The sequence below is a fragment of the Lathyrus oleraceus genome, chromosome 1 (assembly GCF_024323335.1).
Source record: "Lathyrus oleraceus cultivar Zhongwan6 chromosome 1, CAAS_Psat_ZW6_1.0, whole genome shotgun sequence".
Taxonomy (NCBI): Eukaryota; Viridiplantae; Streptophyta; class Magnoliopsida; order Fabales; family Fabaceae; genus Lathyrus; species Lathyrus oleraceus.
In genome coordinates this window covers 36782729-36802699 of record NC_066579.1, presented here as the reverse complement: position 1 = coordinate 36802699, position 19971 = coordinate 36782729, and the positions used below count along the sequence as shown (strand labels likewise).

The window sequence follows — 19971 nt, the reverse complement described above, 5'->3', positions numbered from 1 at the left end:
AAGGTCCAAATGGGTCGTACGTTAGACCGCATTGGAGTTGCTGAAGAAGTCATATGTTGGGCTGAATCAGAATGAACCGTACGTTAGGCTGTATCTGATAACCTGTATATGTTGTACTTGCAATAAATGTCTGGGATGGGCTTAAAGATGCCATCGTTAGGAGGATATCGAAGTGTTGTCAGAATGAATGTTCCCATGAACTGTATTTGAAATATGTATCTGAATCTTGAATGTGATTGATAAAGGTGTCTGTCTGAATGAACCTTCTACTTTGACTATATCAGGAGGATAATTAACCTGCAAAGAAAAAGTTAGCTTCATGCTATGTCATGATGCATGAGATGTTTCGTGTTATGCTAAAATAAATGTGAATGTTGTATGCATGCGTATGCTGTGAAAGGATGTAATGAATGAGTTATGCGTATGAGAAGTTCTGCTTGGGGACTCTACTGGGGAAAATAAATCCCCATCTACTGATTTGAGACATTTGTGTCGATGACCCTTTCTCGGCTGGGGATGCTTGATTTCTGTCTGATGGTGGAAATATTCAACAGAGCCTGGCTGGGGATGGATGAGATGATCAATCTGTCTGGTGACGCCGACCTCTGTTGGGGGAGTAACTGGCTGTGCCTGGGGATACTGCCATTTTCTGAGGAAAAAAAAAAAGGCTTGCTGGGGAAGAGAATTGGTAGCGGATTCATTGGAAGCATGATTAGACCTTTTCCTTGATCCTGAAGTCGGGTAGTAATTGCTATTGCTATTCTATGCATGTATTTTCGGTAAACATCAGTCATATTCAAATGCACATATTAATTCAAATTAAATCAATGGACGTTTACGCAAACAAAACAGAAAAGTAAAAACAAAAGCATCTTTTTTTTGAAAGAGGGTTGTATTGATTTTGAAAGGAGGCCTATAAACAGGCAATTTGTGTACAAGGAGACAGAAATCCTAGTAAGAGGAAATTGTCGAAAACAAAGAGAAAGCTATGTGGAAGAAGTCCTATTGATTTTAAGCCTACTACTGTCATTATGTCTTCGAGCATCTCATCCCTTGCTGTCGGATAGAAGTGATTGGCTTGGTCAGTCCCTCGAACTTGGATGAAAGTTGACTGAGAACGGGACATAGTCATACGCTTTAATCCCTAATTTTTGCCTGGACCGCCTTTTCAGGTTTTCAGTCCACCAGGATACCCTTTTTTGCCCAAGCCGCCTTTTCAGGTTTTCGACTTGCCGGGTGTACATTTTTTTTTATATATCCCTAATTTTTGCCCGAACCCTTTTGGTTCGCCGGGATGCCCTTACTTTTGCCTAGATACGTCGATCTAGCGGGTCTCTTTTATGCGTAGTATTTTTTAACTATGTCCGCGTTCACGGGATGTGGGAAGTCTTCACCATCCATTGTAGCGAGTATCATGGCTCCACCTGAGAATACCTTCTTAACTACAAATGGCCCTTCGTATGTGGGAGTCCATTTGCCTCTGGGGTCAGTTTGTGGTAGGATGATGCGTTTGATTACCAAGTCGCCAATTTGATACACTTGTCTCTTGACCTTTTTGTTGAATGCCTGGGTCATGCACTTCTGATATATCTACCCATGACAAACAGCCGCAAGTCTCTTTTCATCAATCAGATTTATCTGATCGAGTCGAGTTTGAATCCATTCATCCTCATCTAAGCCTGCATCTTTCACAATTCTTAGAGAGGGAATCTGAACTTCCACTGGTAAAACGGCTTCCATTCCGTAGACTAAAGAGAAAGGGGTTGCCCCTGTCGAAGTGCGGTAACCATGAAGAGCAAAAGGTAACATCTCATGCCAGTCTTTGTATGTTACTGTTATATTCTTGATATTGTTAGCAGCCTCCACGGCGCCGTTCGTCTTTGGCCGGTACGGAGAAGAGTTATGGTGTTTTATTTTGAACTGCATGCAGAGTTCAGTTTAGTACCATTATCAGTGATAACTCCTTCAGGAGACAGCAAGTTTCTCGAATGTATATTTGATAAGATCCATCTTAGAAATCAATAAAGTGGTATGATTCAACATATACTGTCTTAGTCGGCGAGCAGCCCAAGCCAAAGCGCAGCAAGCTTTCTCGAGCTGTGAGTATCTTGTTTCACAGTCGGTACCTTTTGCTAAGGCAGTGTATGACATGCTCTTTTCGACCAGACTCGTCATGTTGCCCCAGCACACCCTATTGAATTTTCTAACACGGTCAAATACATAGTTAGAGGTCTTCCTTCAACTGGTAGCATCAGAATTGGAGGTTCTTGGAGATATTTCCTGATTTTGTTATTCATCATTCCATACCATCTCTTGATTTTTCCTTTTTAGTAATTTGAAGATGGGTTTGCAGGTAGCAGTCAAGTGTGGAATGAATCGGGCAATGTAATTCAAGTGTCCCCAGAAACCTCTGACTTCTTTCTTGTCTATTTCAGTACCCAGATTTGCAATTTCAATTGATTCCTCTTGCGACTGTATGGTCTTTTCTTCTTGTAGTACCAGTCTGGCAAGTTCTCCAGGGACTTCACAATCTTCCTCACTTCCATCCTCGGCTTGGTAGATCGGATTTTCAAAGTCATAATGAACAGTAGCAGAACTACTATCAACAGGATCCAGAGTGGATATGGATCGGCAAATTGTTATGTGAGTGTGTGCAAGAAACATAGCTTTGTTTAGAAGATGACAGGAAAGATAAAGAGCGCAATATTTGAATGCAAAAAGTCCATTGATTTATTGAATATGAATATGCTTATGAAAATGACAAAACCCTTGAAAAATTAGCTATTGTGCCCCGGGTATAGACATAATGCTTTAAAACACTAAAATAGCAATAACAATTACTCCTGACTAAAGGAAATCGGGATAGTGTCTTCAGCCTTCCAATTATTGAGTCCGTCACCAATTGATGGGAAAATCCAGTTATCCAAGTCATAATCGTTATCAGTATCTTCCACAGCATTGACAGTCTCGTCGTGATTCGGCGGAGGAGCAGTGATGACATCAGGAGTCTCCGGAGGATCAGAGGTAGCCACCTGTATCTTTCCACTTCGAATTCCGCTTTCAACATGTTCACCAGTTAATATAAGTTCAATGAAACCCGATGAGGAGCTTCTCAATAGATGGCTGTAGAATGGGCCGGTCAGTGTGCTCATGAACATGTCCACTAATTCTCGATCAGTCATAGGCGGTTTGACTCTTCCAGCCAAATCTCTCCATTTTTGAGCATATTCTTTGAAGCTTTCTTTAGATCCCATAATCATATTCTGCAACTGTAGCCGAGTAGGCGCTAATTCAGAATTATACTGGTAGTGCTTGTAGAAAGCTGTCGCTAAATCAGTCCAGGTGCGGATGTCAGAGCTCTCGAGCTGATAGTACCATTCTAACTGTGTGCCAGACAGACTTTCTTGGAAGAAATGAATCCATAGTTTCCTATCAGTGGTATACGGCTGAATTTTTCTCACATAAGCTCTCAGATGCATCTGAGGACAAGAGGCACCATCATACTTAGTGAAAATGGGAACCTTGAATTTGCGGGGAATGACCACATCAGAGACCAGACCCAAGTTTTCGAAATCCAGACCGGGCACTTTCTGCCCCTCCATAGCTAGCATACGTTCTTCCAGCAACTTGTACTTATCATCCTTCGGAGAGTACTGTTCATGTTCATAATCTTCATCGTCGTCCTCAGAATTGACGAGATTAGGATTCTCATCTTCCGAATCATTCTCGGTCTCTTCTTCTGAATCCTTCGGAATTCTAATCTTGACTCCTGTAACCTGTCCCTTAAGCCTTCTCCCCGGGTTGATGTAACCCACAGGTTTCTGGTCCTTCTTCTTCTCCATCAAAAGAGTTTTCAGTTCTTCCTGCCCCTTAGATAAGCTCAGCATCATTTCCTGGAATTGAGCATTCTGGGCCTGGAGATCTTTGACAGTTTGTTCGAGAGCCATTATTCAATCTGTTTGAATCTGCTGGAATCTGTTTGATAGGAAAATCGTGAGAACACTGATCCTTTAGAATACCTGTTATGCGATGCAATGCAATGTATGAAATGTTTTCAAGGACTTTCGGGATTTAACTTTGCATAAACTAACAAAAAGAGCTTTTTTTTCTTTTCTCTTTTGTTTTTGCTTTTGTTTTTGTTTTTTCTGTTTTTTTTTTTTTAGCAGAGTTAAATCCCTAAATCCTTGAAATGGTTAGTACAATGCCATGATGTTATGATGTTATGTTGTTATGATGTCATGTTGTTAGATAAATAACAAGCACAAGCAAGTCACACAACAATCATTCCTAGGTTTTAAGGCTTGCGTGAGTTCCATAGGTAAATACCCTCCCCACTGAAGTTTGGTTGGTTCAACCTGTCTTAGAATAGTAACCGGGTTCTAGAAGGATCTCAAATCATTGACCTTTCCTTAAGTCCACTTCAGTGCAACACCAAGTGGTTGACCGAAGCTTCCCTAAAGTCCAATCTCAAAGAGTGTAGTATCGAGTCTCAACCAACTCCAGTCGGAACCGAAGCCAGTTATCTCACTACTTTCTAATGGCCAGGATGAGTCAATTAGGGTTCTAAAGGTCTGGTTAATGCTTTTATGACACCACGCGAATGCCAAATATTTCCTCAACTAACATGAGGAACATCAGGACATCCAAAGTGCCACATTAACCGTAGCCATCATTTTGACCATTCCAGTATACGCCGGACAGTCGCGATGATCTCTTGCTACTTACCTAAGGTACACTAGATCCGGGTGTAGGATCTTTCACTCAAGCATAACATACCCAAGCAATCCCTTAAAAATAAATCAGACAAATTGAATAAGTGATCTTGTTTTTAAGGTAACCTCTCTTTTTAAATATTTAGGGTCCCCAGCAGAGTCGCCGGTTCTGTCATACGGTGAACTGGACTTTTTGTGGTTTTAATCGCAATGTCGCGGTTAGCAAGAGTCGCCACCGACTTTTCTTTTATCCAATAAGGAAAGGTGGAAAAGAACAGGAAAGACCTTAATTTAGATTTTGGGTTCGGGAGGTACATTATACAAAGGGAAGGTGTTAGCACCCTTTGTATCCATGGTTATCCATGGGCTCTTAATTGCTCGATCACTTACATTATTTTTGTCTAAAAAAGTGTTTGTGAATTGTTTGGAAAATTGTTTTGAAAAGAGAATTTAACTTTGTAATGATTCTTGTATGAATGTATACAAAGTGGTTATCCCGTTTTAGTTTTGAAAATTGTTTAGAAAAATATAACTCGGTAATGATTCTAGTATGAATGTATACCAAGTGGTGATTTTCTAAAGGCATTTTGAAAGGTGTGAGGTGCAAAAAAATGTTTTAAGTTGTGAGCCAGCAATTAAGAGTTATACCGACCCAAGGTCTTTACGGGCATTTCCTATCCTTATGAGGGTAAAACTGTCCTTATTATTGAGAAATAAGTAGTTTTATCCTTTGGATGTAAAAGGGTCATCGTAGGGTCATCGATTGGTCATTGAAGGCAACAGTTATGAGGATACCTTAGCATTCGAAGGGACTATCATCATTTAACCGTAGGCAACATCGGAGGGTCATCGAGGGACAAAGTTGTATATTCGAAGGCAACATCCGAGGGACTATAATTTATTTTATGATGATTTAACCGAAGGGTCTTTGCTAAGGGTATCCCCACGTTCGCGGGACATGACCGTAATATCGTAATCGTAAGGCAACAAAGAAAGGTCCAAGATCACTTATTCAAAGGCAAAGTTTTACAATTAATTATATAATTAGGATGAAACTCCACATTAAAATTATTAAAAATAATATATTAAAAAATTAATACATTAGAAATTAATACATTAAAAATTAATTTAGGGTGAAACTCCACAAGGGTATCCCACAAATAAAGTGGAATACCTAGCCAATAACCTTTTCCTGGGATATGTGAACCTTTACGAAACTCAAAAAAAAAAGAAACATGTCAGAACACCAAATCAGGGTGCAATCGAAGATTACACCGGAGAAATATCACAACAATAAATAGGATAGGATGAATAATGCATGGCTATGATAAAACATAAAAAAAAAACAGAATAGGCCACGGATTTTGAATTTGAAAACAGCCCCACGTTAGGAACTTTGAATTTTATGGCATTTTATCACAGGAATAACATGGTCAAATATTCAGGGTATTCAGGCATATTTAAATTCCCATACGAAAGCAAATTATATATCAACATTTAATCATGATGCATTATATATGTAGATATGGCCAATTGAAAGTATAAACAATAGAGATACGCAAACCTGTTTGCCAATTCAAGGTTGAAGGGATTGACCCCTTGTAGTATCGGAATAAGTTAGGCAGCGGGAATTGGACGGCGATGGCTTCGGTGCAGATGGGCTGCCTTCAGGGTTTCTTTACTCTGAATTCTCCGGGTAGGCAGGGTTCCTATGCCAAAGTTTCTATCCGTCCTTCTCTGTTCTCTCTCTTTCTTTTTCCTCAAGGTTTTGTTCCAAGGAAACCTCAGAGTGTTTTGCTTCTCTTCCTTCTTTCTCCAGTGAATCTCCCAGTGTAAACTCCAAGTGTAACTCCCCTACTGAAACTTCAGTATTTATAGACTAATTTCGTGGGTAATGGGCTTGAAATGAGGGAGACCCAAGTCCAAAATAATTTGTTATATTTTATTTATATATTTATTTTAATTATTTAATTAATTAATTAATTAAATTTTTTTTTTTTTTTTTTTTCGTTTTTTTTTTTCGTCATTTTTTTTTTTTTTTTTTTTTTTTTTTTTAGGAAAAATGATGGGTAATTTTTGGGGTATGACAGCTGCCCCTGTTCAATATTCTTAAACCGAGAGAGTTAGGATGGCGTGTATGCCATTCGTGGTCTGGAGGTGGAAGATTATTGAACACTAGAATGCCCCAAAAATTTGCACTTGAGAATCGACAGTTGGTCTTGATGGAGATGGGCTTAAAGATGCCATCCGGGAGGTTTGATGACGAAAGCTTCAGATCGCGCCGTATATTAGGCCAATTTGAAGACATGGGTGCCACACTGGGTCGTACGTTAGACCGTATAATGAGTCATCCATTAGGCTGCCGACTTCGCTGGGGAGTCGGAGTGTGTCATATGCTGTTGGGGATAAAGGATCAGAATGGACCATTTGCTAGATCGTATCTGAGTTGCAGAATGAGTCGTACGTTAGGCTGAATCTGATGACGAAAGGGGTAGTCGTACGTTAGACTACACTTCAGAAATGTACCGTATGTTAGGTAGCATTTGAGGGGATGGACATCCGAATGGGTCGTACGTTAGACCGTCGCAGAATGAGTCGTCTGTTAGGCCGCATCTGATGATGAAAGCGGTAGTCGTACGCCAGACTACACTTCAGAAATGTACTGTACGTTAGGTAGCATCTGAGGGTTGTAAGATCCAAACGGGTCGTACGTTAGACCGCGTTGGAGTTGCTGGAGTTCAGAATGGATCGTACGCTAGATCGTATCTGAGTTGCAGAATGAGCCGTACGTTAGGCTGTATCCGAAGAAGAAAGTAGTCGTACGCTAGACTACACCCCTGAATGTACCGTACGCTAGGCAGCATCTGAGGATTTGAAGGTCCAAATGGGTCGTACGTTAGACCGCATTGGAGTTGCTGAAGAAGTCATATGTTGGGCTGAATCAGAATGAACCGTACGTTAGGCTGTATCTGATAACCTGTATATGTTGTACTTGCAATAAATGTCTGGGATGGGCTTAAAGATGCCATCGTTAGGAGGATATCGAAGTGTTGTCAGAATGAATGTTCCCATGAACTGTATTTGAAATATGTATCTGAATCTTGAATGTGATTGATAAAGGTGTCTGTCTGAATGAACCTTCTACTTTGACTATATCAGGAGGATAATTAACCTGCAAAGAAAAAGTTAGCTTCATGCTATGTCATGATGCATGAGATGTTTCGTGTTATGCTAAAATAAATGTGAATGTTGTATGCATGCGTATGCTGTGAAAGGATGTAATGAATGAGTTATGCGTATGAGAAGTTCTGCTTGGGGACTCTACTGGGGAAAATAAATCCCCATCTACTGATTTGAGACATTTGTGTCGATGACCCTTTCTCGGCTGGGGATGCTTGATTTCTGTCTGATGGTGGAAATATTCAACAGAGCCTGGCTGGGGATGGATGAGATGATCAATCTGTCTGGTGACGCCGACCTCTGTTGGGGGAGTAACTGGCTGTGCCTGGGGATACTGCCATTTTCTGAGGAAAAAAAAAAGGCTTGCTGGGGAAGAGAATTGGTAGCGGATTCATTGGAAGCATGATTAGACCTTTTCCTTGATCCTGAAGTCGGGTAGTAATTGCTATTGCTATTCTATGCATGTATTTTCGGTAAACATCAGTCATATTCAAATGCACATATTAATTCAAATTAAATCAATGGACGTTTACGCAAACAAAACAGAAAAGTAAAAACAAAAGCATCTTTTTTTTGAAAGAGGGTTGTATTGATTTTGAAAGGAGGCCTATAAACAGGCAATTTGTGTACAAGGAGACAGAAATCCTAGTAAGAGGAAATTGTCGAAAACAAAGAGAAAGCTATGTGGAAGAAGTCCTATTGATTTTAAGCCTACTACTGTCATTATGTCTTCGAGCATCTCATCCCTTGCTGTCGGATAGAAGTGATTGGCTTGGTCAGTCCCTCGAACTTGGATGAAAGTTGACTGAGAACGGGACATAGTCATACGCTTTAATCCCTAATTTTTGCCTGGACCGCCTTTTCAGGTTTTCAGTCCACCAGGATACCCTTTTTTGCCCAAGCCGCCTTTTCAGGTTTTCGACTTGCCGGGTGTACATTTTTTTTTATATATCCCTAATTTTTGCCCGAACCCTTTTGGTTCGCCGGGATGCCCTTACTTTTGCCTAGATACGTCGATCTAACGGGTCTCTTTTATGCGTAGTATTTTTTAACTATGTCCGCGTTCACGGGATGTGGGAAGTCTTCACCATCCATTGTAGCGAGTATCATGGCTCCACCTGAGAATACCTTCTTAACTACAAATGGCCCTTCGTATGTGGGAGTCCATTTGCCTCTGGGGTCAGTTTGTGGTAGGATGATGCGTTTGATTACCAAGTCGCCAATTTGATACACTTGTCTCTTGACCTTTTTGTTGAATGCCTGGGTCATGCACTTCTGATATATCTACCCATGACAAACAGCCGCAAGTCTCTTTTCATCAATCAGATTTATCTGATCGAGTCGAGTTTGAATCCATTCATCCTCATCTAAGCCTGCATCTTTCACAATTCTTAGAGAGGGAATCTGAACTTCCACTGGTAAAACGGCTTCCATTCCGTAGACTAAAGAGAAAGGGGTTGCCCCTGTCGAAGTGCGGTAACCATGAAGAGCAAAAGGTAACATCTCATGCCAGTCTTTGTATGTTACTGTTATATTCTTGATATTGTTAGCAGCCTCCACGGCGCCGTTCGTCTTTGGCCGGTACGGAGAAGAGTTATGGTGTTTTATTTTGAACTGCATGCAGAGTTCAGTTTAGTACCATTATCAGTGATAACTCCTTCAGGAGACAGCAGGTTTCTCGAATGTATATTTGATAAGATCCATCTTAGAAATCAATAAAGTGGTATGATTCAACATATACTGTCTTAGTCGGCGAGCAGCCCAAGCCAAAGCGCAGCAAGCTTTCTCGAGCTGTGAGTATCTTGTTTCACAGTCGGTACCTTTTGCTAAGGCAGTGTATGACATGCTCTTTTCGACCAAACTCGTCATGTTGCCCCAGCACACCCTATTGAATTTTCTAACACGGTCAAATACATAGTTAGAGGTCTTCCTTCAACTGTGTAACACCTCAAAATTTGCCCTCCTCTCTTGGGACTAGCATTAACATATTTGCATTTTTTATTTTAGGACATTAGGCATTTCATGTTGCATATCATGTGGTTACATTGTGCAAGCAAATTTTCCAAGTCTTGATCAGGAGATGAGGAAGTCAAGTGCAAGCCTAGGGTTTATTGACTGATCATGGCCATCTGAGGATTGGGCTGTGAATTAGGGTTTTATGATTCTCAAGGATGTTGGTCTTCATCTTGATTACAATGATACATCATCATCATCAAGTGTTGGAGCATATTTCTTGAGATTAGGGTTTTGACCACTGGTCAACCTTAATCATCTGCATTGGGCCAATCAGGGCATAATCAGGAGATGGGGGCTATGATGTATATGAGGATCATAATGTGATTATATTGAGCTCATGGATTCTAGGGTTTCATGGTTGAGCCATTTCATCAGGAGTTTGGGGCTCAATTTGATCAGTGCGTAGCCAAATTCATCTATCTGTCAGAAAAGTCAATTGTGGTCAACTGTGCCTGGATTGATGGATTTGGAGGAGGGAGGGGGCAAGAGATACTCCATTCATGTTCAAACAAGTCTCATTTGACATTTCAAATACTCACATTGAAGGATTTGAGGTCATAGCAAAGGTTTCCAAAAGGAAAAATGACCTATGGTTTCAAGTTTCCAAAAGGATGGCAAGTTTTTGGAGCGACTTCAACCCAATTTTCCCCCATCAAAAAAGCTTCAAATGGAATTTTGTTGAACATGAAAGTTGTAGATATTTCTCTCCCATTTTCAAAAAGTCCAAGATCGTGAGAATCGGATGAACGGTTGAGGAGATATGGTCAAATTACCACCGGGCGTGCATGGCAAAATTTTCCATGTATCGATGCACACGAATTTCGTATCGATGCGTGCAAGGCAAAAAAGGGCCATGTATCGATGCACACGAGTTATGTGTCGATGCACACTGTTAAAAAGTGCCTTGTATCGATGCAAACAAGTTATGTATCGATGCACACTGTTAAAAAGTGCCTTGTATCGATGCAAACAAGTTATGTATCGATGCATACTGTTAAAAAGTGCCATGTATCGATGCAAACAAGTTATGTATTGATGCATACTGTTAAAAAGTGTTATGTATCAATACATAACTCTATTTTGAGCTCTCATACAGTACTGTTCATGTCCATATTACTTCATGCACCATCTTCATGCACAAGAGTGAAAATCTCATTTGAGCCAACACACTCCAAATATCAAGTGAGAATGTATGAGCTGTCAATGAGCTGTCACAGGGCTTGAGTGAAAAGGCCATTTTGCCCTTGCTTAAGTTAAACCATATTATGCTAATTACATTTGGTTTGGTTAATTAAGGTGATTAAGTGTGGATTAAGTTGAAGTATATATTCATAATCATCATCTAATCATAACAGAATTCACAATCTCCAAGAACCAGATCTGAAACTTCCACATTCTCTCAAAACCCTCAAGAACACTAACACCTTCAATTCCAAAATTCATCATCAATTCTCAACCATTTTTCGTGATTCTTTTTGATTTGGACTCCTTGCATCATCCTCTAGAACTGTTTGTGGTATTTGGAGCATGAAAGGCATCGAATCGTGACTGCATCTTCAAGAGCATCCATGGTGAAATCGGATTTTGAGCTCTAGGATCAACATCAATTGGAACTGGACACACCTATCACCTTCCTCATCATACTTCTACTTCTGTTTGAAGAAAAAAAGCGCGAAGAACAGCTCTATCGACACTGCATTTCCAGGTTTGAGCAAAATTCGATCATCACCATTTGCTTAATAATTATATGCATTAGAAGGAGCATGAAATGTAGGTTCTGATGATGCTTGTGGTTTTAGGAATAGTGACCTGTAGCGTGAGATATCGTGATTCGAAATTATGAACTCAAACCCTAAATGCTTCGATCTGTTCGATTTAGGAACTTTTAGGTTATAATAGTATGATATTTGTAATCCTCTTGTTGAGACGGTTCGAATGATACCATGCATGTTCATTTTCGTTAAGATTCGATGTTCGTCCAATTTTGTGAATTCTGGAAAAATGCTAGCTGAAAACGATGGCTGTTGTGAGTTAGATCCAAATTGACATTTTGAAAATTCAAATAGGTTGTTTCCCGCCGCGCCAAAAAGAAATTACAGAAATGCCATTGTCCTTTTTTAAATTAATTCACTTAATTATTAAAAAATGTTTAACACTTTAAATAATTCACCAAAAATAGTAGAGAAATCCTAAAAATATGGAGATTTTTTCCTTGACTTTGTTGACTTGTGTAGGATTTTTTTGACCTATTGGTCAAAGTTGTGCATGGCAAATATTTTATTTGACCTAGGGTTTTCTAATGTATGTCACATTTTGATACATTTTTGCAATTTGATCATGAAATACTCATATCATAGAATAAATGGCTGAAAATTTTTGTGGTGATTCTTGACTCAATGAGGATTATTTATATGTAAATTTCATGAATTTTTGATACCTGGTTAGAGAGCAGCAAATTCTGGAACTTAGGTGTGACAATTTGTGTCACACCTCTTGATGTCAACTTGTTGAATTTAATTGGATGACCTATGCATGTTGGAATTGGCTGAAATTTTGCATGATGACTTGTTGACATGTTAGGATGCTTGATGAATTTTTGTAGGATTTTTCACTGTATTTTCAATTTAATCTTGATTTTTCATTTCTGGTTGTTGAAATTGCAAGCTCATGTGTTACATGTTGGTAGATTGATTGGGAAATCCTCATATTGTATTGTATGGCCATGAAATTTGATATGCTTGTAGTAGACACATAATGTGACATCCCTGTTTTGGTCTCACTCATTTCTTTTTTGTTTTCATTGAGTTATGAATTTTTGAAGTGGAAGCATGTATTGATGGTGTGAATTGGAGCATGTAATTGTGTCTGTTTTTGTCGATTTTCATTGACATGGTTCCATTTGCCCAATTGAGCTCAAATTTGACATGGTAGACCTTGATTATCCCCTGTTTAGGTGTAATTAATTTGAGAATTTTTGGATGTGTTTTGGTATGGATTTGAATGCAATAATTCTGTTTGCATGTTTGATGCTTCATTTGGACCAATATGGATTGTTTTGTGCATAACATGAGCATAATGAATGATATAAACATGAGACCAATGATGTTTGCTCTTGTTTGACTTTAATTTGAGTTTGGTTGGTGAATACCTTGCTGTTTAGGAATTTTTTCTTGCTTTGGACCCTAGGCTTGGCCTAGTGGTCTAGTTGCTAATGTTTGCTTGATTTTTCAGGATCAAAAAGGCAATGCATATGGAGAATGATTCAAATTAACTTTAATTGATGTTGTTGATGTTTGTACACTAACATAATTGTGTTTTGCAGGTTGTGAAGCATAGGCTTGAGCCTTGGCTTGCTTTGTTTGTGCATAGCTTGTATAGTTTGTCTGATTGAACTTGCTGTTTGGTTTTGTCTGTCTGAGTACTAACTGTGTTTGATTGTTTCCAGGTACTTTAGTTGCTCAGTTCCTTGTGAACTTTTGCTTTGCTTTGCATAAGCAATTTGCATTGAGGTAACTTCTTAAAACTTCATGTAGTCTGGAGACCCGGCTGTTACCGGGCCGGGCAAATTGTCTGAAGTCCTCCTTAAGAGGCAATGCTTGTGTATGTTTATTTTTAAGCCCAAGCAGGTGAAAGTCCTTTAAATAAGGCAATTGGTGGAAGGTAGGGGTATGCAGCCTACCCCCCACTATTCGGTTGAGTCTTCTCCTTGCTCCCATTACATGGTTGTAGCATCGAGATCAAAAGCCCAAGATCTGTGCAGTGCACATTGTGTCAGAGTCATCGAGTATAGAAGGGTTCCCCTATTCTGGACCCATGCTCATTTGTCAGCTCTCCCTGGTTAGGGATAAGAGCTGTGAGGTCTGATCCTCACTTCATCCCATCATCTGCTTCACCTTAGCCTCGTAATGGCAAGGTTAAGAGCAAACACAGCCTGTACAGACGACTCGCTTCGGCGGTCAAACCCCATTGATTGAGCCTCTTGTTTGGTTATAGTGGGTGTTTTGTGATTATTTGATTGACATGTTTGTTTGAGATGCCTGTTCTCATTTAATGTTGATATATGATTGTATGCTTGTGTGCTAGCTTCTTTCCTGGTTAGGTTAGTTTGCTTATGCAAGTAGGATAGAAAACCGAACTTAGGGTAAACGATGCATGACAACATTAGGCTCGAGTCTCAGCTCCCTAGTGTCGTGTTTTTCCCTCTGTTTCTGGTTAGGAGAGAGTTTCTCCCCTGTTTAGGGGAACTACATCGCCCTGATCCTCGTTCCAGACGAGGTATGTAGGCAGGTGGTCGTGCGAGACCACTCCGGGCAACCTTTTTCTTTTTTGCGTGTGTTTGTTTGTTATCTGACTGTGTGTTTGGGTTCGGATGCCGACGTAAGCCCAGTGATTGGCAGTCGGGCTCCACGTTTGCCCTTTTGAGTGTGTTTTGGTTCGGATGCCGACGTAATTCCATCCAGTGGTTGTCGGGCTCCATGTTTGCCACTCTTGCTTGTTTGTATGTTTTGCGTTGTTTGGCGTGCGTAAGCCGAACTACAGTGGCTCTGATTCTTGTTCCAGACAAGATATGTAGGCTTAAGGTGCGATACCTTATCGAGCTCGTTCCTCTTAACCCCACCTGCGTTCCCCGTGTGTGTGTGTGATGTTTAGCAACCTATTCTTTATTCTAGGACGTGGATCTCGTCGAGTACGACGGACGTGAGGGGTGCTAATACCTTCCCCTCGCGTAACCGACTCCCGAACCTTTTCTCACTGGTCGCGAGACCGTGTCTTTCCAGGTTTCTCTGAGCGTTTCCTTTCCCTATCTTGGGATAAATAACGTTTAGTGGCGGCTCTGTCTGTTTTCTTTTTCGCTCGCCGGTTGATTTTTCGCAGGATGCGACAGCTGGCGACTCTGCTGGGGACTGGCGATGTAGACCTATGCTGGTCCATCGTCCCTAAGCGAGTCCTTCCTAGCGTTCTAGGATTAGTTTAGGTTGCTTGTTTGTGTTATTTATTGCATTTATTATTCTAACCAGTGTGTATATATTTGCATTAAATGTTTGCATGCATCATACTATCATGTTGTTGCTGTCCTCTGCAGGTGGTTCTGTTGTGTGGGGTGGGTGTTCTGAGTGGGGCTAAAACCCAGGCCCGAGTATACACCTAGGACTAGTGTGGTCTCACGTTGCCTCTTTCATGTTAAGTCAACATGTGCCTGGCGGCGTGATGTGCCACAAGCCGGACGAGGCTCACTTGATAGTGCTCATCTCTGTGGATATTCCGCTTTGTTTGAGTCACTCCATTTGAGTTGTTGACTCTGGTGACCGATCATTCCCGGATCTTTGGTTTAGACGATTTTAAGGGAGCTACAATGGCACACCCGAAAGGGCAAACCCATTGAGTATCTCCGCCCGATTGTCGAGACCATTATCCGCCTTAGGATGACTTGATTAGAACTTGCCTGTGAGGGGAGGGTTGTTCTGTCAGATGTTTGTTCAGATAGCCTTCAGATGGTGACTTTTGATCTGTGATTCAGGGACATAATTATAAGTCGGATTTATGGTCATTTATTGCCGTGACGCCGGAGTGCTGTCCGTGACTTATCAGTGGGGATCCGTTTATTTCGGATTCCCCGGGCCGAGATATTTTATCAGTGGGGATCCGTTTATTTCGGGTTCCCCGGGCCGATTCAGATAAGGGTGATGTGTCTACTCGGATATGGTTTGGTGATGATGGTGATGATGATGTATCTGTCTTCCGTTTATTTCGGAACCCGTGGGTCAGAATTGGGATTGTACATTCCTCAGATGGTTATGATCAGTTCAGAGCCCAGATTCAGTGCAAATGATCAGATGGCTTGGAGGATGGCAACGCATTGCATTCATTCATCAGCATCATTACATTTTGCATTAATTGCATCTAACCCATGTTTACCCATATGCAGGGACACTTTTGATCGAGATTCTGGTTGAGAGATTTTCTGCTCCAATATGAGGACCGGTTTGAAGAACAACATTGCTTACAGTTTCTTTGATCCAGAGATTGGTGTGCTCAAGGATATGATAGCATTGATTACTCCTGACCATGTGGGAATGTTTAGAGAGTCATACGGCGGTATTCTGAAGATGGTTTTCAGACTCACTGACTGCGACAGGAGCGCCATCCACACTCTTCTTCAGTTCTATGACCCTGGGTTGAGGTGTTTCGTTTTTCCAGACTATCTGTTGGGACCTCTGATGGAGGATTATGTCAGCATCCTGGGTATTCAGATCCGTGATCAGATTCCTTTTCATGTCACCAGAGCAGAGCCAGATGTCCTTGGAATTTCACGTGCTCTTTATTTGAGTCCGGAAATGGTCAAGGAAGGTTTGAAGGAAAAAGGAAAGCTACCCGGGTTTCATTTGAGTTTCTTGGAGGCCAATGCCAAGGAACATGCTGCTGTGGGTAACTGGAAGACGGTCTGTGCTCTGATTGCTGTGAGCATTTATGGGATTGTGCTGTTTCCTAACCAGAAGAATTTTGTGGACCATAATGCTATCAGATTGTTTATGCAGAGAAACCCTATTCCTACCCTGATTGGAGATGTTTACTATTCAGTGCATAACAGGAATGAGAAGAGGCGTGGGGGTCTGGTCAGATGCTGCTCTCAGTTGCTCTTTAGATGGTTCATGGGGTATTTGCCTTCCCGAGGTGCTTTTGTTCAGATTGACCCTAGTGTCAAGTGGTCCTTCCGATTGATGGGTCTGCGGGCTGATGACATTGCTTGGACTCATAATGGTTTAGCTGGTCAGGACTTCATATGCAGTTGTGGGAGTTTACCTAATGTGCCTTTGGTGGGAGTTCAGGGTTGCATTAATTACAACCCGATGCTTCTCCGGAGACAGATGGGGTTTGCTATAGAGGGTCCTCCTCTCGGGCGAGAGATTCAGGAGTCCTTCTATTTCCCGATTGATGGTAACCAGACCAAGTTGAGGCAGGTATTGGACGAATGGCGAGATATCCAGAGGAGGGGTAAGGTTCCTTATGGCAAAGTCAACTGCCGGTATTTTCCACTATTTGAGGATTGGTTGCGGAAGAGGATTGAGTCTACATTTCTACCGTTCCCTGGAGGTGACTCAGTGTGTCCTAGGATTGAGGGTCCAAGTTCTTCTGTCAGCATGGAGGAATTCCTCGAGATGAAGAGGGCCAGAGATCAGTTGCTTGCAGAGAAAGCTGAATTGGAGAGAAGTGTTGCTCGGTTTCAGGCAGCTAATCAGGAGCTCAAAGCAAAGATGGAAAATCAGGATAAGCGACATGCTCTGGAGACCAAACGCTTTGAGACGGATACAGCTTATTATGGGAAGATCAGCCAAGCCTTGGCATCGTCCAACAGGGAGCACGATATCACCAAGGAGAAGCTGTTCAGAGCATCGAAGGTGATTGAAGATGAAAAGAGGAGGCAGATTATTGTCCGGGATCAGAGAGATGACAGAGTCCGAGTCCTCATTGCTGAGTGGGAGACCAAGCTGAAGGTCAAGGAAGCAGAGAATCTAAAGATTATTGCAGAGAGAGATCACTATATGGCAGAGAGAGACCACTACTTCAGGCAGATGAAGATTCATCAGAAGGAAGTTGGGAGACTACAACAGGAGAACACCGAGCTCAGGTTCGCCGCAGAGTTCGTGAGGATGGAAGACGAGATAGGGCCACCTGCGGGACCCTCATCCAGTTAGATCTTGCATTTGTGTTGGATTACCGTCAGGCTTGTTGACGGAATTCACTTGTCTGTATTTCTTTCATATTCTGGAGAATTGTATTTGATATCTGACTTGATGTATGACTATGGCACTGTTTGTGCACTTTTGGTTATGTGAGGGTGATTTTCTATTCAGTGATTGGTTGACAAGCTTTATTTGCTTTGCTGTATGCACTCTCACAAGCACACACATGGTTGGGGGTATCATGCTAAATCACATATCTCCGATCTGCACGATGAATCAAGCGCTGAATGACTGAATATCGATGCCGGATTATTATTTGTCTCGATGATGCCAGGATCAAAAGACAGAAGCTTCCTCGTATGGGTAGACGTTGCATTCATGCATATTAACCTGTTTGCTGTTTTGCAGGAATCATTGCTCGTGCTCGCAGAGCTGTACCTTTGCACTCAACACGCCCTCACAGATATTACACCAGGCGCAATACTCCCGGACTAATGAATCCGTCCAACACCGACATTCTCGAGCTGAAAGAGAAGATGGGAGAGCTGATCAGTGTCATGCAAGAGTTCGCCTTAGGGCAGAAAGTGATTGCCGAAAAGGTGAGGAGGATTGAAGACTGGCTGAAGATGGGGAACATGCCAGGAAACGCTTCGTTGTCTGGACCGAAGAAATCCTTTGGTAACGACCAGCGCAAGAATGAGGGTGAATCAAGTGCTGTGCATGCCCAGAGAGGACACGGTAGGGGTCGTTACTACCAGCATACTGCTGCTGTAACCATCCCTGCTGGTAATCATTCTGCACGACAACAGCGTCAGCCACCTCAACAGAGAGCTGGGTACCAGGTGAAAGGGAAAGGGGTTGATCGCCATTTCGACAAGCCGCCCATGACATATGCTGTTCTGTTTAAAAAGTTGATGGATTTTGGGTTGGTTCAGTCGAGGGCGATGGTTCCGATGAGATCAGATCAGAAGCCTCCTAATTATGATGAGAACGCCCAGTGTGAATTTCATTCTGGAACACCGGGGCATAACATTGAGGGCTGTAGAGCATTCAAGAATGTTGTCCAGGATCTGGTAGACTCTCAGGCTATCAGTTTTGCACCATCACCGAATGTTAATGCTAATCCCATGCCGGCACATGGTCAAGCGACGGTGAGTGCAATTGCTGAAGATGCAGATTACACCTGTGCTGTAGGTGAAGAGACTGATGGTAACTACAAGTTTGATGGTTGGATAAAGCCGTGCGTACCAGGGAGCTGGAAGGCCTAGAAAGAATCAGCACTGTTACTCATCTGGAAGAGTATTATTTCTTGTTTTCAGTTTATTTGCATGAAAGCCATACGTGTTGCCCGACACGTAATGGTCCATTGTAAGGGCCACCTCATGTTTATAATTTGCATTTTTCTGCATCATTAATAAATGGATGTTTTTCAGTCAAAAAACGGTGTTCCCTGTTTTTCATTTATTTTTGCAGTTTGAAAAACAAATAAAAATGGCAATGTTTATTTTCTGTTTTTTCCTTTTTTGTCTCGTTCCGACTTCAAAAATAATTCTCCGGATCTCGTTGATAACAATTTGGTTACCCCTCATATGACTTCGACAAACCGATCTATCATGCCGAAGAAAAAGGCGAAGAAGATTGTGATCTGCTGGAATTAGCCAGGTTGTCAAAACAAGAGGAGAAGGTGATTCAGCCGCATGAGGAGCGGATTGAGATTGTTATTCTGAGCACCGCCTAGGTCAGGAAGAAAAAAATTAGAGCCGCTTCAGAGGCTAGTCGAGAGCAGAATGGTAGTCTTGTTGAAAGAGCATGTGGATGCCTTCACATGGTTATGTCAGGATATGCCAGGGTCGGATACCGATATCATTGTGCACAAGCTACCATGGAAAGGAGACTGTCCTCTAGAGAAGCAGAACGCCGGTGCCATGTATCAGGGAGCCATGGTGACTTTGTTTCATGATATGATTCATCATGGAATCAGATGCTATGACATGATAGCAAAGTCCCAAACAGGAGTGAGGCATCTGGTGGAGACAATTCAAACTGAGGTTGAATTCAGATCAGTGCACTATCAGAGTGCGGTCCGGTAAGACGTTGGGGTTCATTACAAGAGAAGAATCGAGGTTCGTCCTGCTAAAAAAAAAAAAAAAAAAAATAATAATAATAATAAAATAAAAAATGCCTGAACCGAGAAAAGAAAGGTTCGTGGTTTCTTAGAAGGATTGAACTACCTGTCATGGTTCACATCTCATCTAACAGCCACGTGCGAACCTATATTCAAGATGTTGAAAAAAAAAAAAGATCAAACGGTCAGGTGAAATAATGATTGCCAAGGGGCATAAAAATAAGAGAATGAGCTGCAGGAACCTCTGATTCTGGTC

At 41.6% G+C, this 19971-nt stretch overlaps 1 protein-coding gene across 2 annotated transcripts in view; it reads right to left on the bottom strand.

The window, feature by feature from the left end:
• Positions 1–2610: 2610 nt before the first annotated feature.
• Positions 2611–19971, bottom strand: part of LOC127087312 (uncharacterized) — a 48252-nt gene continuing 30891 nt past the window's right edge. Inside the window, exons 4-5 of one of the 2 annotated variants that reach the window (XM_051028317.1) lie at positions 6277–6569; positions 2611–3975 (exon numbers count right to left, since the gene is read on the bottom strand). In XM_051028317.1, the coding sequence (XP_050884274.1) occupies positions 2838–3947 (1110 nt within the window). In that variant the 5' untranslated portion in view covers positions 3948–3975; positions 6277–6569 and the 3' untranslated portion in view covers positions 2611–2837. The remainder of the gene's footprint in view (positions 3976–6276; positions 6570–19971) is intronic. The other variant, XM_051028254.1, reaches the window with a different exon arrangement.